Source organism: Chelonia mydas, chromosome 22 (assembly GCF_015237465.2).
Source record: "Chelonia mydas isolate rCheMyd1 chromosome 22, rCheMyd1.pri.v2, whole genome shotgun sequence".
Classification (NCBI taxonomy): domain Eukaryota; kingdom Metazoa; phylum Chordata; order Testudines; family Cheloniidae; genus Chelonia; species Chelonia mydas.
Window position 1 is genome coordinate 10299778 of NC_051262.2, and position 27794 is coordinate 10327571.

Genomic DNA, 27794 nt, shown 5'->3' on the forward strand with positions numbered 1-27794 from the left:
TTCCATAGGCTTCAGTGGGAGCTGGGAGCCTGAATTTATTTTCCATAGTCCATCTCATGGTAATGGCCTTCAGTCACTCTTAAGCTTGTGCTGGACTCTGTCCAATAACTGAAGGGCCTTGTAACCTACTCCCAATCCCCTAAGCTGTCCAATACCACTGCAATTTTCTACCTGTGCCTTTGGAAGATTATTAATGAAGAGAACTGCTTTCTGGAAAAAGTCCTTTTATTATCAAATTGTGCCTATACAGTCTAGTCATCCTTGGTGACATAACTCAGATCTGCATATGCACTTGCTCACAGTTCAATTGCACCAAAACAGCAAACCAATAAAACAGCTTGAACAAACCTAGTGCAAGTCGATGCCTGAAATTACAAATGTGTGATTTCCTTAATATCTATATACATGAGAGGTTTTTTCCATTAACTTTATACACAGGGAAAAAAAGTATTTATAAAAGAATAGATAGCATTTAAATTTTCAGCCAAGTCTAAGCTTTACAGTACAGTGTAAGGTGGTTTTTCAGCCTCTTAAGTCCTTGTTTCTTCATGATGAGGGGAACCCCTGTGGTTATTTTATATTGCACAGACAGGACCATTCAGCAGCAGAGGCCGGTTGGGACAATCAAAGAACTCTCCAGCAGGGAGAAAGGAGCACAGTGATGAAGACTGTTTCAGTAATACATGTTCTTGTCCCACCAGCCTATGATAGGAGGAGGGGAAAATATCAAGGAATTAGGATTTTTTTTCTTCCAGTAGAAGAAAATTAAGTAAAGCATTGTCTAGATAATCCATTTAAAATCATCTCTATCAAAATGATACAGCTGGGGTTGGGAAGGGTGGTGGTGGCAGAAATGGACTGAGAATGAAATGCTAATACCGGGGGGGAGGGGGAGGGGAGGAGAGGTTCTACTTACTTCCTGGGTATTGCCTGATGAAAAGCTTCCGGATTTCATCATAGACCCATATCAAGATGGCATAAGGCATGGCCACAAACCAATACTGAACCCTGGAAAAGCGAAATAAAGGAGATTCATGAATCAGATCTTATCATTTGAAAGGAGCAGTCCCTCCAGCTGAATTCTGTGGGCCTGCTGTCCAAACAGCTGATTTGATGTTGTCACTAGAGAAAATATCGGGCCCTTTGACCTTTCTGAATCTGTAAATGAGGAGAACTTATTTGCTCCAAAAATATGGTTGCAAAATGAGGCTCTCTTGTGATATCCTGGACTCAGAGGACATCAGAAACTGGACTGGCATATGAAAGGGAAGTCATTTTAAATAAAATGTAGTCAAGCAAACGTTTTATCGCCTCACCCAATAGCGTGAGTTCTAGAATAAGGGCTAGGGAAGTTCTTATTCTATATAAACTGTTTTCTCTACCCTGGCCAAACAGGGGACATGTTTTTGTGAAAAAGATCATGAAAAATGTGTCCGAGTTTTTTTTGACTGAGAAATTTCAGCCAACTCAACTCAGTAATTATGTCCTAAAACTTAGTCTTTGAATTCTGCTCTCTGAGAAGTTTACTCCACATGGTATGCCCCTCCAATCAGCCATGCCACTGAGTGTAGATTTCCTACCATTTAATGTGTATATGTACATTTGAAGAGGAGGTAGAACACAGATGTACACAGAAGAATTGGAACTCACCGAAGGGGCGTGAAGTTCAAGGCAGTAACACTTCCGAGACCATAACAGAGAATCAGAGCGATTGCTATCTGGGAGAATATTCCCACCCAGATTACTTTATTCCTACAAGAAAACCAGTAAAGAAGATGGTTATGTGATCTGTATAACACTAGTGTCTACGACGAGCTGGTACCATTCTAACACCATGTAACCCAAAGGTACAAATCTGAGTAGAAGCCCGACTTAAGTAGGTGCAGGCTCTGTGCTACAGTCCATGATGAGCATTTCAGAGGGGACAGCTGTTCTGACAGGCATGCTGGCTAGATACAGTGTCTTCCCTTTTGAATGTAAAACTGAATACAGCCCATTCATCCTGGAGCATAAAGGTCATATGGACAAGATGTCACCTTTTTATGCTCAAATAAATTTGTTAGTCTCTAAGGTGCCACAAGTACTCCTTAGCTTTTATATTGTGGCCTCAGTACTGTGTGATGCCCTCAATCATTTGGCTTCAGTTGGGCTTGAAGGGTGTAAAGTAATGAAAAAGCTTTACCATTTTCTCCTTTTTGGAAATTTTGCTAGGTTTTGATTAGCTCTTTAGTTCTGCTTTGTTTTTAAAGGAGGTGGGGATTTGCGTGAAACTGCGAAAATGTCAAAAATCCCATTTTAAAACATTTTAATTTTGAAATGTCAGTATTCGAATAACTTTGATTAGCTGTTTTTCTTGTACCTATTTTCATTGCTAAAGAAAAGCTTGGGTGGTAGAAAAAAGCTGGAGAGAGAGGAAATTGGTGGGAACAAGAAGGAAGAATGGAGGAAGTTATTTCTGACTCCAGTTTCACCCAAGGAACATACAGAGGCTGGATAAGATTGTTAGACTTCCAGGCTAAGACCCCCTCCCCCCCCTCCCCCATTACATTAATGAACTTTTAGCACCAACCTGAGAAGACCCTGCTGGAAAAGGGAATTCCTCCGTGTTTTCCTGATGATCAAATCTGCCACTTGCTGAATTGTGATGCTGACAAAAAAGGCAGTGTAGCCACTCCACTGCAGGTATGTCCGCTGGTATCTAGTCTGCAAAGGAATAAAAAAGTATCTTTGTTACATGTCGGGCACTGAAGTGTACGTACTTGCATTATAGGAATGGCTGCATAGTCTAGAGACTGATTCCCAGTTACATGGGTGTAAGTCTGGAATAATTCCACCTTTGCACTTGTGCAACAGCTTGGAATCCATTGTTCTTTCCCATTAGCTGTTGCTGTAGAGAATGTTGAGAGCCTTGACGGTGGGGAATTCAAATCAATTCACCTACTGCCTCTGCTTATGGTGATTGCTGTAGGGAACAGTGTAAGGATGGGAGCTCCCCTCAACCATCGTGGTCTTGGGCAGCAGGAATTCCTCTAGGGAACAGCGTTTGTTAGGACCTATTTTCAGTATTGGATTTTGGAATTAAATCTTGAGGTTGCGGTTCTACTTAACACTCATTTAATGTCAGCCAGAGGTTATGGAATTTAAGCAACATTGATCACAGTGCTGGGAAGGGGAGAGTCAGTATTGTACTATAGAGAGTATCTTCACAGCTGGACAGTAGTGGTGTGCAGAAGCAGTACTGGGGGAGAAGAGGGGATCTAAACATACTCTAGAAAGGGAGGCAAGAGTGGTGGAGAGGCTCCTGTTGACAAAGACCTATACTGAGAAAGAAATAGGGGAGGATGTTTGGTTTCAGGGCTAGGAGAGAAGCAAAAAGAGGTGAATTCTAGATGTCGAGTTAGTGGGCTCTGATGTTGAATGACCAAAGCCAAAGAACAGCTCCAAGAAATCTAACCTGGGAAACTTTTTAGTTCACATCTAGTGGCATAAAGTTAAAATGAATCTAAGTCACTGAAATTAAATCTTTCCCCATCAGCTCCACCTCCAAACATTTCTAAGCTTCCCTCCACCCCCCTGCCCACCCCCTCCCCACTCCGCCCGTGAGGGAAGAGAATCTTCCATTTCCAGTAAAAAATAGGGATTTAACTGAAGAGGATTTTTTACAGATGCTTTACCCATTCTTGCCCATAGCTGTCCTCTATGTCATTGTTGTAATCATCTTCCCAATTGACACGTATGCCGAGCAGTGTGTTAGGAAGCCAGCCCTGTTCAGCATACACGGTAAAATAGGCCAGGAAGGCTCCAATCGACTGTAGGATCCCTGCAAAGTAGAAGAGGGGGAAATAAGAAAGGGATGGAGTGAGACTTAATGTATTTGCGAGGAGGGAGGGGAAACAAGAAAAAAGTCTGCTGAGAGTCAGTGTTAAACTAGCTCTTTCTGGATCCATAGTACTTTGCATGGACCATATAGGAAGCGTTCCAACCAAGAATCTCAGCGCATTCTTCATTAAGCCTCCCAACTCCTATGGATAAAGCATTTCTGTAACCACAGAAAAGGTGTGCACACACCGTCAGAGGGAGGTTAAATAAGCATACCCAAGCTCTCACAATGAGTTGAGATCATAGGAATGGAACTAAGGAGTCCTGACTCCCTTCCCCCCACTCTAACACTACTCTACACTCCTTCCTGTGGCCAGGAACCAAATTCAAAAGTCTTTCACTGACTTCATTCTCCTCATCCAGCCTAGCCACCTCTTATATGAATGACCCAACATACCAATCTGCAAATAGGAGTACACAGCGAGCTGCTCATTCACCAGCCTGTCCTTCTTCTTGTGCCGGGGCCTCCTGTTCATAATGTCACTTTCAGCTTTCTCATAGGCTAATGCAACAGAGGGAATCTACAAGAGAAATTGTCTTTCAGAACCTCACTGTCAAACCTCTACCTGCTTCTGGGAGATTCAATAAAATCTGGCTTTTCTTTCTCCAATGTCTGTTAGCTGGATTATGTTAACATTGAGTGCCCCAGATGTCAAGGAGTAAATGACAAAAGGTTCTTTTCAATGAAGTCTGCAGTTTAGGACAATAGAAAGGTTTGGGTGAGGTCTGAGACACATGCCTTGGGGCCATTAACATATTGCTCATCCACCCCAGAGGGTTGGATGAAACTGGAAGGAGAGGAGGGGTCTTTTGAATCTATTGGGAGGATAGCGGATGCCTCATCTGTATGTCCGGTGGTCATTCCCTATACTGTAGCAAACAGATGATTTGAGGAAGATCTGACACAGGTAATATGTGCTCTCTTGATAGTTCACTGCCTGCATGTGTTGATCAAAAGGCCTGGCTAGAGTGGGCTCTTGATCAATGCACATGAGCGAAGCCTTTACTTTCCGCTCTCCCTTGCTCCCCTCCTCCAAATCCAGTTGCTTTCACTCTAGGCCTCTGCTTGTTTTGCTATCTTACCTATCACATGTGATTAGGCTCTCAGTTCCTGAGTGGTGACTGATCCCTCAAAGATGTACATCAAATCTAATTGCTTCACACACAGAGAGGCCCAAGAGCCTCCTTGGCACTCAAACCCTAGTCAGTTACTCATTCTCATGGTCAATAAAATGCACATGAAATTGCACGGGCAGCCAGCTGGTTTTAACCATGTCTGGGGTAAGACAACTTACGATGTCTGTGCCCAGGTCGATGAACAGGATAGTGATTGTGCCAATGGGCAGCGGGATGCTGGCAATAATGTAGATCAGGAAGGGGCAGAGCTCAGCAATATTCTTGGTCAGGGTGTAGGCAATAGTTTTCTTTAGGTTATCGAAGATCAAGCGGCCTGAGGAAAAACAGCAAGTTTATTTTAAAATACTCACTAAGCCTAATGCTGGCTGAAAATTTCCCACCATCTTTTTTTCAGCAGTTAAGGTTAAAACATTTGAAATAAATCTCTACTTTCCTCCAAAAAAAATTGGTTTTCATTTTTAAAAAGTTAAATTGTTTTGGGCAAAAAGCCAAATTCTCATTGTAAATGTATTGAAAATGGAAAAATTTCAACAAAAATTATTTGTTTCCTTGGGGAAAAAAGAATTTCCCATTTTCTGATCAGCTTTAAAGTTACTAGAAGCTTCAGGTACCAAGTTAGAAAGCACAGTGGATGGTAGTATAGCTGGGGTCAAGCCAAGAGAGGGTGGAGAACAAATAATAGAAACGAAAGAGTACAGGAGATTGCTGCAGCACTAGTAACTTGAGGCTGAAAGCAATACGGGATCAGACATGAATGAAGGGCTTTTGTTCAAGATTCAAACTGATAGGCGTAGCAGAACTGAGCAAATAGTATCTGTGTAATGTTGCCTTGCTCTTTGTGAGCAGGTCATAAAACCCTAGGATGTTTGTGGTTGGAGATGATTCACATCTTTCTCCGACTTTAAAGCGGTTAGCTACCCCGTTTCTGATCCCATTGCAGCTAGGTCCATAGAGTTTGAAGTTTGAATGAGGAAATTAAGTCCATAGATATAGACTGGATTGTATAGGATATTAAGGGACACATCACCAATGCATGCAGAATTGGGTAGGTCGTTACTAAGGTCAATAAACTGACCATTTAGCCCTAAGAGATGCCTTTATTTAAAAAATAGAGATTCTGGTATGCACAAATGTGTGATTCCATACCTACATTTGCAACAACATGAACATGCAGTCCCCGGTTTTCATGCATATTCCAGGTAATGGTGTTTGCAAATGTAAGTGAACAATAGTGCAAGCAAGTGGGCCTCTAAAATAATAAGACAGGGGATAGTGGCTATAAGTCCAATGTGACTGCTTCCAGTTTACATTAGGGATGAGAGTAGCGAGTCTTATTTTTACCTTCCTCCACTCCTGTGACAATAGAAGCAAAATTATCATCCAGCAAGATCATGTCAGCTGCATTTTTAGCTGCGTCGGAGCCGGCGATACCCATAGCAATTCCAATATCTGCCTTTTTCAGAGCTGGGGAGTCATTGACTCCATCTCCAGTCACCGCAACAACTGCCTCCTGGAACACAGTAGGATTCAGGTGACTGAGGAAATTAGTCCATCCTCCAGCAAGGAAAAGCCTCCACCTTTAAAGCCTCTGGAGCAGAGTTCAATACAAGTTAAAATTAATGTCAGTGCTCTTGAGATGTTCTTTTAAAGTGAATGTGTGCTGGTGAAAGGTGCTGGATGCGCAGCCCTGGCCTGAAGACGAATTCTTCATCTAGCCAGGTAGAATATAGGCAGTGGTCACATATATTTCCTCTACGGTGCCTTGTGACTATATCCCATCCCTCGTTGAAGAAACCAGGGACACTCTTCGGGGGAGGGGGATTCAGTCACCATGGTCCATCCATTCCTTGGCCTCTCTTCTGAGGTGTCTATGAAGGATGTCAATTTTGGGGTGGCTTGTGATGTAGATATGTGTTCAGTAGCTGAGACACACACCCCACCCCCACTCCAACTTTAATGAAGGCTACTGAACAGCCACTGAATGTTAACCTCGCTTTTAGTTTGTGAACCTGAACTGGTGAACTAGAAAAGGCCCCAGTTCTCTGGACTAGCCTCTCTGATGAAACTTCCTAATGTAACCAAGTATCCTCTCAAAGATGCTTTGGCTTCTGGAGAACTTGGAGTGTTCTGAGCAGAATCGGAAAAAATCAAAGGAAAAAATATGGCAAACTGATTACGACAAATACCAAACGTCTTGTCCCTTGAGGGATTTTGCTCAGTGACACCAGTTAGAAATAATACAGTGAACAGAAGGGCTTATGGGCTCGAGCTACTAAACAGGGAACAGGAACTGACTTTTTTTGCTCTTCATCCTTCGGAGAGCCAAATCTTACTGGAGGGTGGGCATCTGCACAGCACAGAACAAAGGTACCCACAGCTTGCCATCTAAAATGGGGTGACACTAGAAATTAAGCAGTAATATCATTGTTTCCCTGAAAGCAATTCAGGATTAAACCCAAAGAGCTGATGTTGATGGGAAAGTTCAGCTCTGCCAAAGCTACAAAAATTAAAAGTGGGTCATGCTGCATCTGCTTTCCTTGCAAATTTGAGGGGGAGCCATGGGGTGAGTCACAGCTTGCATTGGTGGGGAAGCCGGGGGATTGCACAGCCGTGAGAAGTCCCTGGGAGGAGTTCTGGATGGTGCTCCGCTCTCCTTTTTCATGGTGCACTATATACTCCCCACTGTGCTGCTTCTACTCCAGACAGCTTTATAATAACTGCGGTGAATGGGACAAAACTCTTAAAATCCTGCCCCGCACTAGTCTCCTATCTAAACCATAAGACAGTTTAAGAGGCAGTTTAACAAGGGCTGGCCTGAGACAAATCATGTTATAAAGCAGTTTATTGGGACGCATGCCCTGTATTGTTAAACACGACTGTACAGAAGGCCTAAGTGAGTCTGAAGGGGAGGGACAAGAGGGCATGGTCACAATGCTGCTTTCATCTGGGTTTATAGAACCATCTGGGGAGGGGGCCTCCTAAATAATAAATCCTTGGCCCCAGGAATTCCAGCATTGTGACTGTGGTGCCTATCACAGCTAGAACTTCACACCCAAAGTGTAGCTACAGCTCTGCTACTTCCCCTCAAGCACCAGGCCCTAACACAGAAGAGTGTCAGTTAGCCAGTACCAACGTGGGACTCCTGACACGCAGTAGAGCAGCTTAGATTCTATCCAGTGTAGGACAGGGGTGCCAAAGGCACAGTGGCCAGTTCACTACAGTATGTAGATTCAGATGGCTGAGGATGAAAAGAACCTCAGCAGTATCTGTGGTGTACTGGAACTCACCTCCTCCCCCCCCAACCCCCCCAACCTGTTTCTAACACCACTAGGTTATCATTTCTGTTTGTTGCTGAGGCGGACATCTGAGCAAATACCATCACTGTACAAATCCATTATGGCCACATATGTTTATCTGTTGCCTTCTCTCACTCACCTGCCTTTGGCAGCCCTCCACTATAATCAGTTTCTGCTGCGGTGAGGTGCGAGCAAAGACTATTTCTGAATGATTGATTAAGATCTCGTCCAGCTGCTCTGTGGTCATATCCTTAAGCTCCATTCCGTTAATTACAGCAGCTCTAGCATCCCTGTAATAGCCACAGGAATGCACAGTGAAACTCAAGACATAAAGGCTTAGATGCAAACAATACATTCATTCAAACACTGTACTCAATTCAGTGGGTTGGATGTGGCAGCAATAAGCAAGTCAATTTTAACTAGCCTTAGTCGTTTGTCAGCAGGAATTACTGGAAAGGCACCACAGAAATGCAAGGTATTACTACAATTCTCTAGTGAAGAAAGTAGCAGTAGGCCCCATCAGTAGACCTTTCAAAAGAACAGAGAATGTGCTGTAGGAAGCAATGCTGTATTGGCTGGAAGAGGTAGAATGAGTTATCTTATTCTTCTCTCACTGAATCATCAAAACTCCATTCAGCCTCAGTACATTTCAGAATAAACTAGATAGATGGTTCTGCGTCGAAGAGATGAATAGTTGAATGGATATCAGGGCTAGGAAGGTACCAAGAAGCAGGAGAGCAAAAGGTGACTGTTTCGTAGAAACAGGTTAATACACACATAGGAGGAGAAGGAAAGGTTTCATTTCCAAATAGCTGCTTTCTGCCCTTACTGTTTATTGACTTGCTCGACTGGAACGTTGAGGCGCTTGGCAATATCTTCAACGGTCTCGCTGTTGGCAGAAATGATGCCTACGCTCTTGGCAATTGCTTTTGCTGTGATTGGATGATCGCCAGTGACCATGATAACCTGATGAAGGGACAAGTGCATTGAATGAGAAACTTAGGAGTAGCAGAAGGAAAGATGAACTGAAGTGGCTATTCTCCATCAAGAAATGGCTTTGGTTCTTTAGCATGCTGAGCATGCAGTCAGGTTTTCAAAGACATTCAGATTGTTGTTAGTAACCTGCTAACCCTATGTTAGCACCAGTCCCTAAGCCAAGTGACATTGGCACTGTTGAATTGAAAGTGAAAGGGAAGGCTTGGTTCAGAAAACCAGGGCCATGCAGGGTCCTTCTCTAATTCTGATCTGCCTCACTCCTTCTCCTAAACAGAGGTCCTGTATTTATTTTTATATAGTACACTAATAACCCCAAATGCTGTTTATATTGCTATTGAGTTGATGGGGACCAATACTGTAGAATAAAGAAGCTCTTTATATGAGTTTGCATTGTGTGTTGGAAACACTGATTAATATTGCAACATAAAATAGGTCCTTGTGACATAAGGTATCATAGAAAACTGGGACACATGTCTATTCAACCTTTTAGGAGAGAAAGCTGCTTGGTAGCTAGCCTAGCAGCCTCAGAATGCCAGCAATTTACCCAGTATTGGGACAGCCTTCATTTTGCCCTAGGCCAGTTGCTTCAAAGGCTGATTTCCCTTTCCTTATCTAATATGCAGTTGAAATTCACTCCCCTTGAGCTGAATATATACTTGAGGATGTCCTAGCAAGACAGCTAGGGAAGCTGTTGCTTAGCATAGACTAGAAAAGTTTTCTGCTTTTATGATCTAAATTTAGTTCTTCCCCTTTGTGAAGGATTTTTGTCACTCTTCCATGGTTTAGGGTGAATAATTCCAGCTCCAGAGGTTCCTTTATGTATTAGAAATGGGCCTGAGCTACAAAGTTGGATCTGGATCAACTTCTGCACTCCCCCAAATTTTGGAATCCTTTTGCATCTGGGGTTTTGGTTTCAGCCAATCTTTTCAATGGGCCAATTTACATTAAGTCTTCTTCATACCACGCTGGCAGTGTAAAGGAGACTTTAAGTGGGTGTAAATTTACTCCCAGGTTAATACCCCAGGCCAACATTAATAGTAGCTGTGAAAGATAATAAGACTTAAACTATCTCCTGAGATGTGTTTAATCTGAATACACTAAAATGCTACCATGATGCAGCAAGAACTTGAGGCTATAACATGGGTGCTTTAGGAATCCCTTATGTAGAACTGCTGTGCTATTGACTGGCAGAAACCCTACCTTGATCCCAGCACTGCGGCACTTTGACACAGCATCTGGCACGGTGGAGCGAGGGGGGTCAATCATGGATAAGAGCCCTACAAAGCACAGGTTGGAAGTGGGGAAGTTCATGGAGTCTGTATCGAAGGGGTAGGTGTCTGGAAACTCGTCCTCGGGCAGGTACAAATGGCAGAAGCCTAGAATGAAACCCAGTAGAGTAGTGTGAGAGCAGGGCGGAGGGGAAGGGTAAAAAGAGAGAGGGAGACCTGATACAGCATGGCTATTTGTTCTTCTCTGTGTTACAGCACTGCATTTTAAAAAACAACCATGAAATGTCCTCTGTGGTGGAATTTTAATCCTTGTCCGTTGCATTAACGTTCCTTTACAGCACCAGCATTCAAAGCAATGTAGCTGGTACCTGTAGCAGAAATGAAGAGTGCTTTCTTCCATGTACCAGATACATTCATGATTCTTTATTTGCATGGTGGTAGTGCCTAAAGGTCAAGACCCCCCACCCCCTTAGTGCAAGCTACTGTCTCACGGTCCCTGTTGGAAAGTGTTTACAGCAGCGTTGATGTGGGTTAACCCCCTACTTATTTTGAGGGGGGGTTACCATTTCATCCATGAATGAACAGGTAGTTTCTCTTCTTTCCTCTAAGACTGCCCCCATTTTCAGCTGTCATTCCAAGACTGGAATGAGGATTGTCACATGTATAATAATCCCATGCACACCTAATGCATCCATTATTATAGCATCCAGTTGCCCAGGACTACTGCATTTAACTCAGTTTTAATTTCCCAGTTCCCTTCTCTGTTGCAATCCATTGTCAGTTCCCTTTTGAACTCACCCAGCACTCTCTCTCCCAGGCCTCCCAATTCCATGTACGCTGTCTGGAAAGCCTCAGCCCTCTCTCTATCCAGTGGCTGTTCTTCGCCATTGATCATGATAGTGCTGCATCTCTCTAGGATCCTCTCTGGGGCTCCTTTCATCACCAGCAGGAAGCGTTTATCATTGGGGTCTTCAGTCTCATGGATTGAGAGCTGTGTACACCATGAAGATGGAATGATTGAAACATTGTATGGTCCCCTTCAGTTTCCACCATAACCCACCAACAGCTAAATTCTGCCCTCAGATACGCAACCCCCACTGTGATGGCAATGGGGATTGGCCGTGCTTGTCTGACAGCAGAATTTGGCCACAAGAGTCCATTTAACTTGGAGCCAAGAAATATTTCTCCTCCTCTTTCTCACTAATGGTATGTTATCTCTTCTGAAGTGGTAAATCTGGTCTTTGATAGAATGATATACCTTGGTATAATGACATATGCCAGATCACTGTGTGATCGTAATAATAATAATTAATCTTATTTTAATAATAAGATACAGGTGCCCAAACTTGGCCCAATCTTAGGCAGCACTGTCAACTTTCTTGGAGCCTGAGGGCTGTCAATACTGTTATTTCCATGAAATGATGCAGATTGGATTCACCTTCATCTTTAATATGGAGACACTGTTTATAGAAACGATGAGTTCCTATGTGCAGTGCTCAAAGCAGCTTGGCCACACTGCATGGGCTACAGCTCCATTCCCTCTTTCATAATGTAACCGGAATTCCCTGGAACTAATTGCATGGCCTTGCATGAAAGTCCCAGTAGGGTAGCTGCCTCTATGGAAATACGTGGCTTTGGTTTTCTGAGCTTAAACTGTATAGGATATTGAATTTCCCCATTAATGTCACCATGTCCCAGGCACTAACACTGGGTTGGACAAAAATATGGATTGACTGGTTCATTTTCCAAAAAAGAAAGTCACACCTGGAATTTGTTAGTAGAATTGAAAGGAATTTCGGCCAGTTTTCTGTTCCGTTTTCTAATGCCCATTACATCACCCAAGATTACTTCAGCAAATTTCAGCAGGGCTGTTTCTGAGGCATCGCCCACCACAACTCTCTGTGCAGAGAAGAGCAAACATGTATTTTTAGTAGTAATACTTTTTCACTTTCATCCAAGGAGCTGAAATAACTTTACACACGTGTGTGATAGAAAGCGTACTTTCTAATGTAGCTGTCACCCTAGCAGCAAAGCACCAAGCAATCAGTAGGAGAGATTATATTTTCCATCCTTCTCTTGAATTATGCCATGGGAGCATTTGGGTTGCATTGCTGTTGATTTTATTAATTGTGGTCTTTAGGGTAGTGATATTGAGCCATTCTTTAGGGTTGCTGTTGTGACAAAGCTACCGCAAAGAGATGAGATTTGCATTTCATTCCATGGAAGTGAAAGATCTGTGGCTGTTCTCTGCTCTGCTGGAAGCTTTATAACTCTGCTCTGGGGCAAATGAATGTTCTAACCTCTTAATGTCAGTGCCTCGGTTTACCCAACTGTCAAGTGCGTTCCATTGCATGTCCCAGAATCAAGAGTAGAGCCCAGAAATCTGGAGTCCCCTGTTCCAATCAGAGTACAGCGCATAACAAATGCTCTACCAGGAAATAACTCAGAGCTCTTACCCTTGCTATGTTCTGATTAGTTTAGATTAATAGTGTGGAAAGACTATTCTTGATATTTGAGCTGTTTTTTGACTTAAATGATTATTGCTTTTGTCTGTTCCCACTTTATACTCCTTTCAAGGGTAAAGCAAAGAACACAAAAGTGATGGGAATTTGAAAATGAAGGGCAGCACTAAAAACAAAGACAAACTTTGCATGCAATCTTTTCAGTGGAAAAGAAATGAGCTAAGAAAGTAGCGGATACCTTCATTATTGGAACGTTCTCCTGTCCTGGTTTGAATTCGGCCCGATTGCAGAGTGTTACAATCTTTGATAAAGCTGCCCATGATTGAGAACTTTGATCAAAGGACTGGGCTGAAAAGAAGCAAAAAAACCAAACAAACGTTGCAGCTTTTTAGATACTGGCTAGTGGAATCCTTATGTTCAAGCAGCTGCAGGAGAAAACAGCCATTCGTATCAAATATTGGTATATAGAAATTCAAACCATGTCTTCCGCCATGCACACCACCCCTACCTCCCTACCAGTCCTGCCGGAGTTATTTTGGTCAAGACCCTTTGTTTGTTTAGTGCTGAAGAGAGGGGATGAATTGGTACTTCCTAGACTGAAGAATTCTATTTATCCAGAAAACAGCTGTAGGACAGGCTCCCTTCCCACACCCCACACAATGTGCCTTAACCTGATTTAGTAAGGACCATCTCCAGGGGTGAGATTGGAGTTCAGGTTCCATTCAGTCCTTGCCATCTCGACTAAGATGGTCCACAAGGTGTGGGAGGGAGACTTCTTGTTACCAGCTGGATTGCTTTTTCTGATGTGGGTGCTTGTCCAGTGGGACCTGTCCTGAGTCCCACCAGCCAGTTTGAAGACAGTCCACGAAAGAGCCACAAGATGATGCAACTACAAGTCATCACCATCAGCCACAGCTAAATCCAGATTGACATCCACCTTGTGGCATGTCTAAGCCACCCTGTTGCCCTTCTCCAACTCCCATATATATTTACTTGTTTGTTCTTCACTGGTATCAGCCGTGTAGATCTGATCGTCGAACCAAAGATGGGCAACAGTCATCCTGTTCTGTGTGAGGGTCCCTGTCTTGTCAGAGCAGATGATGGAGGTCGAGCCCAGCGTTTCCACAGCTTCTAAGTTCTTTACCAGGCAATTCTTCTTTGCCATTCGCTTGGCTGTCAGAGACAAACTCACCTAGTGGAATGGGAGAATTTCAGCCCCCTGTTAGTGAGGTACCATTACAGTGAGCAATGTAATAAAGCCATGCACAATGCCATTCCATGGTTGGTAATCTGAGCTTGTTTGAAATTTCAACTAAAACATTTTTTCAAGGGAAAAAAAACTGAAAAATTCAGTAAAATTTTTATATTTTAAATGAAGAAAAAATGGGTTTTATTTTCCAAAAAACTTAGCCAAAAAGTTTTTTTTTTCAAAAGATTTTTGGTTTTTTTGGTTGAAAATCCAGAAAATATTCACTGAGCTTTTTGGAAAAAAGTCCTGAAATTGTTTGTTAAAAAATGATATTTTTCAACCAACCATAGTCCTGCTAAAGCTGTAGGTCCTGATTCTGATCTCCATTATGTTCATGTAAATCTAGAGTAATTTCATTGATGCCAGTGAAGCTACTCCAGATTTATAATGGTGTAACTGAGATCAGAATCTGGCCTCTAGTTAGCAAATACTGCATCTGGCACACAGGCTCATGTGTGGTTAGACAAGACTATTGCCTTGATGATAGGAGGAGAGCATGACAGCCATTAGGAGCATATTTCAAGTAAAAGGTCTGGAATTTGGGAGAAGCTCGTAACTGCAAAGCTAATGGTAGCTGACGTTACTACTAACTTTGTCATAATATTTCTAAGGTGACCATCACTGTGGTGTCCTAGTACTAATAATTATTATAGTTGTTTTGTCACCAAAGATGACTAACAACGGTTTCACATCTTGAGTATGGTTGTGGCTAAGACCACCGATGTGTGAGTGGCAGTTCTTTCCACGTGAAGTGCATAGGTAGCTCAATGCCGAGGAAGGGATTAGTATACTATTACTAATGGTACTCAGAATACTTTGCACTTCTTTAGTGCCGTCTATCTGGGGCTTTTGCAATGCTTATAACCATTACTGCACTGAATCTGTCATACACACATGAAGTAGTAATACCCCCAGTTTTACAGATGAGGAAATGGAGGCAAATAGAAGGGAAGTGGCTTGCTCAAGGTCATGTAGCAGGTCAGTAATGGGGACAGAAATGGTACCCAAGACTATATTAAAGGGTGTGTTGATGTGTACACATATGTACATGGGACTGTTGTGCTGAAGTCTTTGAGATTAAGGTCTCTGTTAATTCTGGAGTTCCCCATCTTGAATTGGGAAATTCCCAGCTCTGAAAAGATCTCTGTAAGGTCTTCTCAGGGCTGGCATGAGTTCACATGAGGTCACCTGTGAATACTTGATCTTGCAGCAGCTGTTGCATCTGCTAGAAGATCACAAAAACTAGAGATAGCTGAACATGGTGATATTGGGTCGGGAGTTGAGTTAGGATTTTCCAAAACCTGGGCAGGTCCAAGGCCCCAAAGTTCAGATGGATTGAAGTAAACAGTTCCTTCTGTAGCCCATTTCTCAATAAGAGTGCACCCATTTTAATCCTAGCTCTACTAAGGGATTATGAGAATCGGGGATCCCCTGCTGTCAGCAGGACTGCAGGAACCTAGGGCTTGGCCCTATGTTACTAGACCACCTTGTACTGTGATGCACACACTGACATGAACTCTGGTACAAGCAGAAGCAAAGCTGTATAATGCATGCTTATGGCGTATGTAGACTTACAGTAACTGTGGCTAGCAGTCCTTCGGGCACATTGGCCACAATGATGCCAATAAGAAAGATGATGGAGTCCAGAACCTTGTATTTCATGGACACAGCAATGATGAAGAAGAGAACCCCAATAGAAACAGCCACTCCTGCCACAATGTGCACAAAGTGCTCAATCTCAATAGCAATGGGTGTCTTCTCATTCCCAACTCCAGATGCCAGTGAGGCAATGCGCCCGATGATAGTGTGGTCCCCAGTGTTGATTACCATGCCAGTGGCAGTACCTGGAAGAAAAGGAGAGGTTATCAGCACAGTGTGGGATTGGTTCCCTAAGGAGAATTACAATTAGTAAAGAAATATAATATTGCTGTAGCACCTAGGAGCTCATGTACTAGACCCAGACCCCACTGTGCTACGAGTCTCGTGTGCAATGTTACCCTGATATTAGGGACCTTTGTCAACCTTTTATTTACAGGTACTTCACCACAGAAATGTCATCCATCTCAGAAATCTGGAGGGATTATTTACATAAGGGAAGGGAGGGTCTCGCAGTGTATTTTCATCAGTGTTGTTCATTAATTGTAGTGCAGTAGCACTGTAAGCCTCAGTCAACAATCAGGGACCCATTGTACAGAGTGCTAGACAAGCGTAGTAAATAATTATATATATATATATGGCACTAAGTACTTTTTTTTTCCCCTCTAAAAGTAAGAGCAACTTCCTCAAGCATCTGAAGCACTTATTTATGGGCAGCACTGACTTTACATGACTTAGGATAATGATGGGAAAACCAAAAGCAAGGAGGAGTTGATCAGCTATTGCTTATATCTAGCGCCAGACCAGATAGCCACAAATACATGTCAGCTGTGAACTTAGGTAGAACTTAGGGTCAGCCCAGTACTTTGAGTTTTATTTTTGTTTGCATGGTGTGTTTCTTTTTTGTAATTGCTAATTTGTTTTTCTTTGTCCTAAACCTTTCTGGGGATTCCTACAAAAAGCACTATTGAGAATTAATTAGTAGCAGGTATGATGTGGTGCCTATACACAAGCAGCTTCTTCAGCTCCGTCCTTCAGTCTGCAGGTTACCTTCCAGGCAGGTTGTAGAATAGAATGCAATGTTCTTAGTCTCCAAGGGGTTTTCATGGGTGAAGTCGCAGGAACGGCTTTGTGGTTCTGATTCCCCCGTCAGGGAGGAATTATCCACCTGTCAGTCAACAAAAGACACACTCATGTAGTTGGCAACCCTCACGTTCGTACACCTGTAAGGAAGGGCTGAAGCAATTGTGGTCGTAGGTGGCAGGGATATGGTAATCAGAAGACTCTAATTTTGTTCCTGGTAGGAGAGTATGACAGGGCAAATGCCTCTATTATCATGGAGATCAAATCAAACTAGTGTAGTGCCTACTGACTTGGAGGGAAGCATAACTCAAGTAGCTACCTCCAATGCTGCAGAGAGGTTTACTGGGTCAGTGCTTCCATTACTGCCCTGGGAAATAGCATTGGCAGGAGACTGGCTGGGGTATCATGATGCAGAGATGCTGCACTTGACTCTCCTTGGAGTGGAGATTTGTTATAAGTAATGGGCTTTTCTGTCCCATGTGCACTGTGTGCCACAGTGGACCTTCTGCACAGGCACAGCATACATGTAAAACCAAGGTTTCTATTGGCTGCTGAGTTATCCTCTCTGTACAAATGGTCTCTCCTTTCTTGCAACCTCTCTGAAAAAAGTGGCATAAACGTCACATCTCCTTTTTCATCCCTACACATCCTAAAACTGGTGTTTACCTTACACCCCTGAGCAAAGATCAGACGGATGTCAGCTGGGATCCGATCTCCACCTTTAATCTCCACCATGTCCCCCACCACCAGCTGCTCTGCAGACACTTCCTTCTTCTCTCCATCTCGGATGACAAGAGCTTGCTATGGGACAAGAGAACAACAAGAGTGTAACCAGTCCCACATCCTCCATGTCTCTCCTGCTTTCACCATGGGTGAAATTCAGCCCTGTGCAGAGAGCAGATACAAGGCCTGTGTACCACCAACCCCCGTTTTTGAGCTCTGGTCAGGGGCTGAATTTCACCCTTACTGGTTCCCCTTCGTTATACATCAGCATAATTCCTTTCTTCCTCCTCATCTACTGAATTCCATGTAAGTCACCACTGAAAGATCACCAAGGTCAGCTGATAACACTTAGCACTTGGTATAGCACCTTTCATTCAAGGATCTCAAAGAGATTCACAAGGAAGGCAATACTATTGCCATTTCACAGATGGGTAAACACAGCCACAGAGGTTGCCACTTGCCCAAGATTATGCACCATGAGCAGCAAAATTGGGAATAGGAATGGGAGGTCTCCCTTGCTGTAATCATACGGCTGCCCAGCTCTCTTTGGTGAATTCTTTTTTAATTCAATTTTCAACCTGACAGAGCAGTAACTCCATATTATGCTGCAAGCTCATTGGGAGAGGTGCCTGTTAGCAATACATGTTCATACAATGCCACATACGCTTGGCACTCTTGATAATTGTTAACGTTAGCCTGGGTTACACTAGTAAAACAAACTAAAGGATCTCGTGTTTGAGTAAGAAAGAGGATAAATTGCCCAAGACTGATCTGGACCCTTCTGGTGAAGGATGGAGTTTGGAGAAAAATTAGTTCCCAACTCTTTGTATTCTAAGACTGGATTCTGCTTCTCGTCCACCGAAAGCCCTGGGTGCTGAATTCTGTTATGGGAATACCATGAGCAAAGCCACTATTGAGGGAAAAGGGAAACTTAATTCTCCCTTCACTATTAAAGAGGGTGCCCACTCTAAATACAGGCCATTGAGGCCAGTTTTGTGCCATTAATACATTTAGCATCTTCAACCTCCAACTGTTTCGATCCCTTGCTCTTCAGAAACAAAGAGGAAGGTTGGCCACTCACCTGTGGAATCATTTTACTGAAGCTGGCCATGATGTTGGTACTTTTAGCCTCTTGATAGTAAGCGAAGATACCAGTGAGGATGACAACCAGTGCGAGGACTACTCCCAAGTACAGCTGACCAATAAGAGAAATGATTCCAGTTAGTTTAAAAACAACATTTACTGTTGTTCCTGGTACAAATCATAATTACACAATTTGATAAAATAAACTCTTCAGCCAGAGGTGGAACTAGTTTAACTGGTTAAGAGAAAATTTGGAATTCTACTGTCTGCTCATGCATGTTAATAAGCAGTAAGGACCAAAATGGCTCCTCAAATGACAAACTAGGATTTTAAAAGTTTTCATAAGAATCTCATGTGAATGGAGGCCAAGCCAGCTGTTTGGGGGTCAGGGTGGAAACACACCATTAGAAGGCCGGAGGTGAACTACAGCCTTCTACTTCACTACTAGGTGAAGACTGGATGTTCATCCAAACTTTTGAATCTTTTGGGTTTAGAAGTCAGGCTCCAGAGCTCACAGGAATAAGTGCTTTCAGGAGAATTCCAGTAATTCCTGGAAACCATTGGATTGGGAATAGTAACTGAATAGCCTTATGATACTTTATTATTTCTTCATCCGACAAAGAATACTGAAAGCACCTACGTGACTTTTGAAAATGGAACTTAGGCTTCTAAATCCTTTAGGTGCTTTTGAAATTTTACCCCAAACCAGAAGATGCAGACGCCACCATAAAAATGAACAAACCCCCACCATGTTTAAGCTGTGTTTGTTTGTTTTGTGTCTTCAAAACCCCATCTAGCCTAATCTCCAAAATAAAACAAGAACTGCAACCAACCCACCAACCAGAACCAGACAAAGAGAACATGCTCCAAGGAGAGTTTTTACCCCAAAAGAGGAGAAGAGTCAGACTCCATAAAGTCGATTAGGGACTTCACTGTTGCCCTTGAAAGTGCTTAGATACTATGGTGAAGGGTGGCAGTACAAAAGCCTAAGATAGATAAAGAGAGAGCAGACAGAGTATACCAATAAATCTGTCATTTATTGGAATGATTCAGTACTGAGGTAGGAGGATTGGAGACCCCCAGCTCTCTAAAAAGCCCTACCAGACTATAAAGAGATGTTGACCAGATAGCTGGCACAGTACTTACATTGTCAAATGCTGAAGCAACACCTTGAGCAACCTGAATCCCGAAGGCAATCCAGCAGAGCAAAGCCCCCACCCATAAGAGGATCGAGAACCCTCCCACCATCTGCTTGAGGAACTTAATGATTTCAGGAGTGGATTTAGGAGGAGTGAGAGCGTTGGGACCATCTCGGGCCAGAATCTCTGCTGCTCTTGCACTAGTGAGACCCTGCAAATGCAAAAAACATTGTAAACATTGAGTCGGACAATACAGACTTCATATTCAAAACCTGAAACTTTGCTTTTCTCTCTTTTTCCCCTGGGACATAGGGGTTTGATTATCCATAGTCTATGACCTTATATTTTCAAGGTGCTTTCATACCTAAGTATTGTTAATGCCAAGATGTGCATGTGCATCCCCCATGGGGGTCAATAGGAAGTCAAGTCCCATGGACTTCCACTAATCACTTCCTGAAGTCCCTTTCAGCACAACATTGCTATGATTCTGTATTGTTTTACTGATGCCAGCTGTTTAGATTGAGACCTATCTGATTCTGAATACCGGGTCCAAACTCCCTCAGACTCTGGGAAAGTTTTGATCAGGTCCAAACATTGGGTTTGGCTTTCCAATAGTGTTGATTTAAAATACTCAGAAATTTCTTCAAACTTCAGAGATATTCATATCAAAATCCAGATCTGAATCACTCTATCTGGGCTGATCTCTGTTTTCAGTATCTATTGCGAGTTACTACATCCTGCCTATAAAATGTTTTGTTTTAATAATGACGGTGGGGCTGTTACAAAGCCAGCTGATATCAATGCTTTTCCACTGAGCTCAGTAGGCTTTGGATCAGGCCACATATGAACTAAGGATATTTGATTCATACTGTTCCTTGCTCATATCTTACTCACTCACCTTGCTGATGTTTGTAGTGTACTTTTCCTCCAGCTCTTCTTTGCTGAGTTTGTGGTCATCCTGAAGGCCAAAAGAAAGAAACAAAAGAAGTGAGCAGACTGTCTTAAAGTTGAAAGTGGGTCTGAAAAATTTAGTATGTCTGGGGTTGAGGAGCACTAGAATTGCCCTGGGTTCTTCGTGACTGGTCCAGCTGCCAGTATATGGATGTATGCCTCAAAGAGTGGTGGTAAATGCTTAATCCTGCAAAGAAAAGCAAGAGCCACTCCTGTAACATACGCAACTAATTATGCAGGGCTGCATACTTGGAAGATGGAGTGGGAAATTCCTCTTTCATGGTTGGTTTCAGAGTAGCAGCCGTATTAATCTGTATCCGCAAAAATAAAAGGCGTACTTGTGGCACCTTAGAGACTAACAAATTTATTTGAACATAAGCTTTCGTGAGCTACAGCTCACTAAGGTGCCACAAGTACTCCTTTTCTTCTTTCATGGTTGCAAGTCATCCATCTTCTTAGACACGAAAGCATAATTTCTATTTTGAAAAACTTGAAACATCAGACACAACAGTGTTGGGAAGCCATCTATATACAAAAATAGACACAGGGCAATTTTTTGGCTTAGCATGAGACGCTGAGAGTAGAGATGGTCAGGGAATGTTTTTTCTCAAACCCCCCTTCCCCTCCCACAAACAGTTTTTTATCAAAATTTCAATTTTTTCTGAGCAGCTGTAAAGTGCTTTGAGCTTGTCAGGTTTTAAAAGCTAGTGGAGTGCAAATTAGCATTGGGAAATGGCGTCCACATTTTTCTGGCACTTCTGTAACTCCCTCTCCACCCAGCCTCCTCCACACACCGCAGGGTATGTCTACATGGCAATCTGAGGTGTGACTGCAGCAGAGCCCTGCAGCCTGACAGGACCTGACTCCAAGTGTGAGGCTCGGGTCAGTTCAGAAAACAACCTGACCCTCTCGGTCTCAGGTCAGCTCTCCTCCTCCTGCCTGTAGGGTTGGCGCGGCAAGGGCTACGTGCCCCGCTCCTGCAGCCCACCGCCACTTCGCTGTGCTGTGCACACCGAGGAGTTCCAGTGCCTCTTGTTCCGCAACACGCGCACAGTGCAGCAGGGGGCAGAAGTGGGGCATGCAGCTGCCAGCACACGTGGCCACTGCTATGCCAACCCCGTGGTCAGTAAGTGGTGGCAGCGCTGACTCAGGTTTGTGGGGAAGATTTAGGGTCAGGGCAGAAAACGACTTGACCATCTCAGGCTTGGGTCCGGTTGGGTGGACTTCGGTCTGAGGAAGCCTCTGGACAGCACTCCATATAACCCCGCCTGGTGCTCTGGAGGTGTTCCCAAGCGGCTAGCCCGTGCTCATGCGGTTTCAGTGCTACTGTGACACCAGGCTAGTTCAATCGAAGCTAGCTCAGGTGTGTCTGCGCACTCTACAGTTACACCTCCGATTACAGTGTAGACGTATCCTGTGTGATGCTGGTTGTGATGAATAACTCTGCTTCGTTTAGATAAGATAACTAATCGTAAAATCCGCTCATACTGTAGGCCTCAAAACACTAAGCACTGTAGTCAACATGCTGAATTAAGACGTGCTACAGTGTCTGTGTGTGTCCTAAAAATTGTTGCCCTTATCTGATAGGAATGGGGTCTGAACTGTAGCAGTAACATGTCTTGTATGCAGTCATGCAGTGCAGTCTTCTCGCCAGAAGCAGCAAGTTATTACCACTGGTAGAAAATGGTGGTTGTAGGGGGAGACTTGAGCACTTTTCCCCTGCAATGACATCCCATGGGTTTAATGCACTTGATTAAATGTAGGGTGTAGCTGCAGAGATGGGAATTGGATTGAAGGAAGGAGGAAGTACAGAGATCAAACAGATACAATTCAGGAAACAGTATGGGAGTTTTAAATGCTTACTATAAAGGGATGTTCTCAGGGTTAGCAAACAGGTCAGACAATCCATTAACATGTCAGCAGTTTTCCCCCAGTTCCCCTCATAACAGCATAATTTAAAAAGAGTAGGAGGCGCTGCGAAGTTAATGTGTTGGAAAACTAGAACAAACTGACTGTCATTCTGCAGGAACAAAACATTGCATAGATATCTTCTGCATGTATGTTCAGTCATCCCTGACCCCTGTGCCCAGGAAGTACACTGATCTCTACAAGCGCACTGCTCGGATACATGGCTCACAACAAAGTTGGCACCTCACACTTTTGCCCTTTTGTATGAATCCATGGGTTGCTAGGGTTAAATATGGATTATTGGGGGAAGGAGAGAGGATGGCTTTTTTTTCAATTCCATGTGGTGATAATTCTTTATTTTCCATAAATAGCACCTTTCAGAGCTTGCAAACTTTAATTGGGCCTCACAATACCCCCATGAAGTAGGCATATAGCCATTTTACATATGGGGGAACTGAGTCACAGTGAGGTTTATGTGGCCAAGGACCCCAATGAGTCAGATGGCACCCCCACAAATCCTTTAACTATACTTTCTTCCTTTTCAGGACTATAAAAGGCAGAACTTACATCAGAGGTGTTAAAATATGACAGTTAGTGAGATTATTAATGTTTCCATCTTATCCTGTTGGAAATCTAGTTTATTGGGGTGTAATTGTTATTTAATCATATTACAGTAGAACTGAAGCACCTAGGTCATGGATCAGAGGCCCATTGTGCTAGGCATGGTAGAAACATAATCCAACAGGAATTTTGTGGACTTCATTTTGGTTTTGGAGAGAGACATGGGATAAAATTTTTAGAAGTGCACAAGTCCCACTTTCAAAGTGACATAGGCACCAGAGAGCCTAAATCCTGTTGAGGTTTGGTACCTAATTCACTTTTGAAAATGGAATTTAGGTTCATAAATCACTTCAGAACTTTTGATAATTTTACCCATAGTGTAGTATTCTGAACTCAATCTTAGAAGCCAAGAACTCTCAAGTTCTCATCTCAGCTCTACCACACTGACTCTCTGTCGCTTTGGCTGAGTCAATTAACTTCTCTGTGCCTCAGTTTCTCCACCAGTAAAATAAAAATAATGAAAATAACACTCCTTCACTTCACTGGGGGGGGTGGGGTGGATATTGAGAATCAATTACTTGGTGTTTGTAAAGACCTTTGAAAGATTAAAAGCACCACGGAAATACTGCTATTAGTGGAATCCTTGGAAACACGTTTGTGGGAACTCACTACCCTTTGAAGGTTCTGTAATAATGCCTAGCTCTTATCTCATACTTTGCACCAGTAGATTTCAGATCACTTTATAAAGGAAGTCAGTATCCTTATTCCCATTTTACAGGTGGGGAAACTAAGGCAAAGAAAGGGGGAAATAACTTGCCCCAAGTCACCCAGTAAGCCACTGTCAGAGCTAGGAATAGAACTCAGTTCTCCTGAGTCCTAACCCAGAGCTCTAGCAACTAATCCACTCTGCAATCTTTCAGCCTGAAAAAGTTGCACTTCAATCTGGTACACATTTTTAAGACCTATTACCAGCTTCTGAACTGAGAGGTCTGGCTTCTGGCTTTCTATCTTTCTGTCAGTCTGCTCTGTGCCAATGGAACCTTACCCAAAGAGGTGATGGTGAAATCCTGCTATAACCACTTCACCTAGGAAAATGCAGACCTGTTGAGAAGTGCTGGGAATAAAGGAGATACTGTTCCTACACCAGCTAATTTCTACAAGAATCATTCTGTTTATAAAGGTCAGTTTGATCCTGCATCATCAACAGGAGCAAGATTAGGCACCCCACCCCTCACCCCCCCCAAAGGACACTCACCAAGTCCAGTTCTTTCTTAAGGTCTTCTGTCTTCTTGCTTTTTTTCTTGTTGCCTTTCAGGTCTTTGTACTTTTCCTCTTCATCTTCCTTGTCTGTTTTCTCCAGTTCCCGTGCGCCATGGATCTCGACTGAGTAAATGTCAGACCTTTTCTAGAATCAGAAATGAGAAGGCAAGTTAGGTCTAACTGGTCTTATTATGCTTCATGTTGCCATGTGATGATAAGGTACTGTAGTTAACAGGAGTCAGGGAAGTACTGTGCCTAGTCAGGACCTCTAAGTTTTCCCTATTTTAGAGGTGGCTGCAGTCTCTTCCTCCTGGGAACCTGATAGTTCCTGGTGCTGTCCTGTATCTGAAATTTCTATAGCATTAACGTACACTGTGCCAGCTACAGCCAGATCGTCCGCTGGTGCAAATTGTCATAGATCCATGGACTTCAGTAGATATATGGCAATTTAGGTGAGTTTGAGGATCTGGCCCTTAGAGTAAAAATATTGCCCAAGATCCATTGCCAATGCAACTCACTCAAAAATCATGAGTCAGGTCCCAAATAAGTCATTAGATTGCCTTAAAAATCATGAAATTTAAAAAATAAATAAAAAAGATCCCACATTTTATTAACTTCTGCTGTTGGCATATTTAGGATTTGTGATTTCATGTTTAACTTTTTTTTTTCCCAAATAGAAGCTAAGATTTCATATTCACCTGACTCCAGGAGCCTGTACTTTAAGAAAAAACCCCTAATATTTTCACACTCATGACAAAATCATGCCATTTAGCAGCACTGTCTAATTGGCCTCTCAGTCATATAGTGATACCCTGAGGCAAAAACTGCACTCACTAGTTAGAGTGATCCTCTTGTTCACAGAATCCTGGGAGATCTCTGCTTCCTTGTGCACAGAGCACAGAACAGATCCGGAGCTGGTGAACTGTTAGCCCAGTTTTTGCCAGTTCTCTGCAGGGTCTATTCAGTAGTTAAATAGCAACCCCCAGAGTAGAGAAACTGCCAATCCTGTTTAACTGCATTAGATTTATTGATAAGCTATTTTCTTCTGCTGCCTCCTCACTATAAGCTAGTAGCCCAGACTTAAGGGCAGGCTTCCTGTGTTGTTAATTCACCAGTTTCTATAATCATAATTCCAGATCATAATTATTCTGTAAACTGCATGCCATTCCTTGGAAGAGTTATTGGCTGACCCCATTCTCACTGGATTCCTTTGGGATTAATCTTTTGAGTTTCAGACTGAATCATACTTATTGGCTGAACTTCAGGTAGTGGCTTGTTCTACTTGGCTATGTTTGTATACAATGGGGATCTAGCACATATATGCAAACTTCTGCAGGACACTTTTCCATGTTTGGACTTCCACACTGACAGAAGCAGATTTGTTTAAAACCGAACATTTTAATTAAAAAAAAAATACAAAGCCAAACAGCTGAAATAATGGGTGCGTATATCATCTGATAAGCACATCAGAAAATATTAATTCCTATGTTTCTGAACTAAAAACTACCCAAAATAACCACATTTGAACCCCTAGGTGCACTTGAGTGTGAGGAATGCTGCAATTTTGACCAATTTTGTTTTTGGAGGTGCATGGGGGGTGGGGAAGGGGGCAGGTGGGAGGAGGCAGTGGGGAAGAAGTTTCCCCCATGGATATTTTAGGAGTTGAATTCCCAGAACAACCACTTCTAGGGCATTTCAGTTTGTTTGATCATAGACATCCCAGATAAAGGCTTTCTGTTATGAGGAGTTCTCTCTGCTGCTTTTCCAAAGATACACACGCTGGGGTTATCTATCGGAGTTACCTTTTTCACTCTCATCCTTCTCCACCTTCCTTTCCCCATCCCACCAAAAATCTGCTCAGCTTTTCAAGTCTCCGTAAAGAGAAGAAACCAGGAAACAACTCTATGGACTATAGTAACTTTAGCAGACATAGGAGAGAAGATTCATGGAGATAAGTAAAAGCTAATGAATTGTTCTGTCCTCCTATGCAAGATCTCCTTTTAGTTCCCAGAGAGGTTTTGGGGTTCCTCCTTTTAACCCTGAATTCTCAGATCTTTTCATATTGGCTTGATCCTTCATCCATTTGCAAAGGAGACATTCTCAACAGTATTTCCCCTATCTATTTGATCTCTCTGATCTTTTAGGTTTAAAACACTTAGCATTAGAACTGCTCACAAAGACAGAGTGAAAGGCAGAAACCTCTTTGGATCTCCCATCATTATGAAACACAATAACCTGCATTTCTGACCTATTTTTCTCCTGCCTTAGCAGGCATGTATACAGCAAACCATTTCATACATACATACATTTTTAATTTATCAAATAAATTCTATTTCTTAGAGCTTAGCAGAAGAAACCAGATGTTTATATAGCTGTTTCAGTGAATGCTCACTCACCTTTCCCATTTTTGTGAGCTTATTCCTTCCCTGCTCTAGTGGAGCAATGGATCTCCCAGGCAGGATGATATATACCGAGGTAAGGTGCTTGGATGAAAAGGAAAAGTGGTGTGAACACACAGGATGCAAGTAGCTCAGGATCGTTTGTGGCTGTCAGAGTGCAAGAGCTCGCAGGGGTTGTAGCCTCTTCCCAACTAGAAAGCCAATGTTAGCTGGAATCCTCCCCACACTTAGGCATCCTTCAGGCAGGACAGGTTTGCCTTCCAAAGCCTGTGGGGAGAGGGTGCTGTTTATGTCCCTTTATAAATAAGCACTTGCTCTGCCACTCCTCCCCTCCTCTTTCAGGTCCAGCCCATCTTCTGCTTCACCTGCAGTAGGGTGGAAAAATACCACAGTAATGGGCATGTGGGTTTCAGGTCAAATAGCTTCTAATTATTCCTTTGCAATGTTTGCTTCCAACTGGGAACAGGTACATTATTCATCTTGTTAAAAGCAATGAGTTTCCTTCAAAGATTTGCCAGCATTGACCTCCTGCAAATGATTTCCGGGTGTCTTCAAAACATGTGGTGGGGCAGAGAGGGTGTGAGCAACATTTGCCGTTTACACTCCTTTAAGTGATCTGACATGTAGTATCTGCATGGGGTCTCTAAAAATAACATTGCTATGCCATTCAGGTACCAACATGATAGGTGCTATATATTCAGTCAATAACTCTGGATTGTAATATCATGGGGGGGGGGGGGGAAGTGCTCCTTTAAAAGTTTGTACTTTGACTTTTCTGTTCTTGGTGTAGATTGGGTGTGTTTGCTCTGATTTTTAACTTGAGGTTGTAAAAAAGAAAAGCAG

The 27794-nt window shown here is 42.9% G+C and overlaps 2 protein-coding genes across 2 annotated transcripts in view; one reads left to right on the forward strand and one right to left on the reverse strand.

Annotated features, from left to right (window-relative positions):
• LOC122463515 overlaps positions 1 to 27794 on the forward strand; it is a 103783-nt gene that overhangs the window by 35204 nt on the left and 40785 nt on the right. The gene's annotated exons all lie outside the window — the stretch shown is intronic.
• On the reverse strand, positions 211 to 27245 carry ATP12A (ATPase H+/K+ transporting non-gastric alpha2 subunit). The gene is made up of 23 exons (XM_007066967.4): positions 26949 to 27245; positions 24548 to 24697; positions 20771 to 20830; positions 19880 to 20083; positions 18732 to 18845; positions 17594 to 17728; positions 16895 to 17012; positions 15824 to 16092; positions 13993 to 14191; positions 13238 to 13347; positions 12302 to 12436; positions 11336 to 11528; positions 10509 to 10684; positions 9142 to 9278; positions 8452 to 8602; positions 6358 to 6526; positions 5175 to 5329; positions 4277 to 4400; positions 3675 to 3820; positions 2570 to 2703; positions 1651 to 1752; positions 917 to 1008; positions 211 to 702 (listed from the first exon to the last, which is right to left on the reverse strand). Exons 1-23 carry the CDS (start codon positions 26955 to 26957, stop codon positions 674 to 676), a joined length of 3111 nt encoding a protein of 1036 aa, XP_007067029.1. The 5' UTR covers positions 26958 to 27245; the 3' UTR covers positions 211 to 673.

Coding starts and splice junctions, on each gene's coding strand:
- ATP12A (XM_007066967.4), bottom strand. Junction 17,729..18,731: donor TCAGTAAAATGATTCCACAG/GTGAGTGGCCAA, acceptor CTTGTCCCATAG/CAAGCTCTTGTCATCCGAGA. Junction 12,437..13,237: donor AGAACGTTCCAATAATGAAG/GTATCCGCTACT, acceptor TTCTCTGCACAG/AGAGTTGTGGTGGGCGATGC.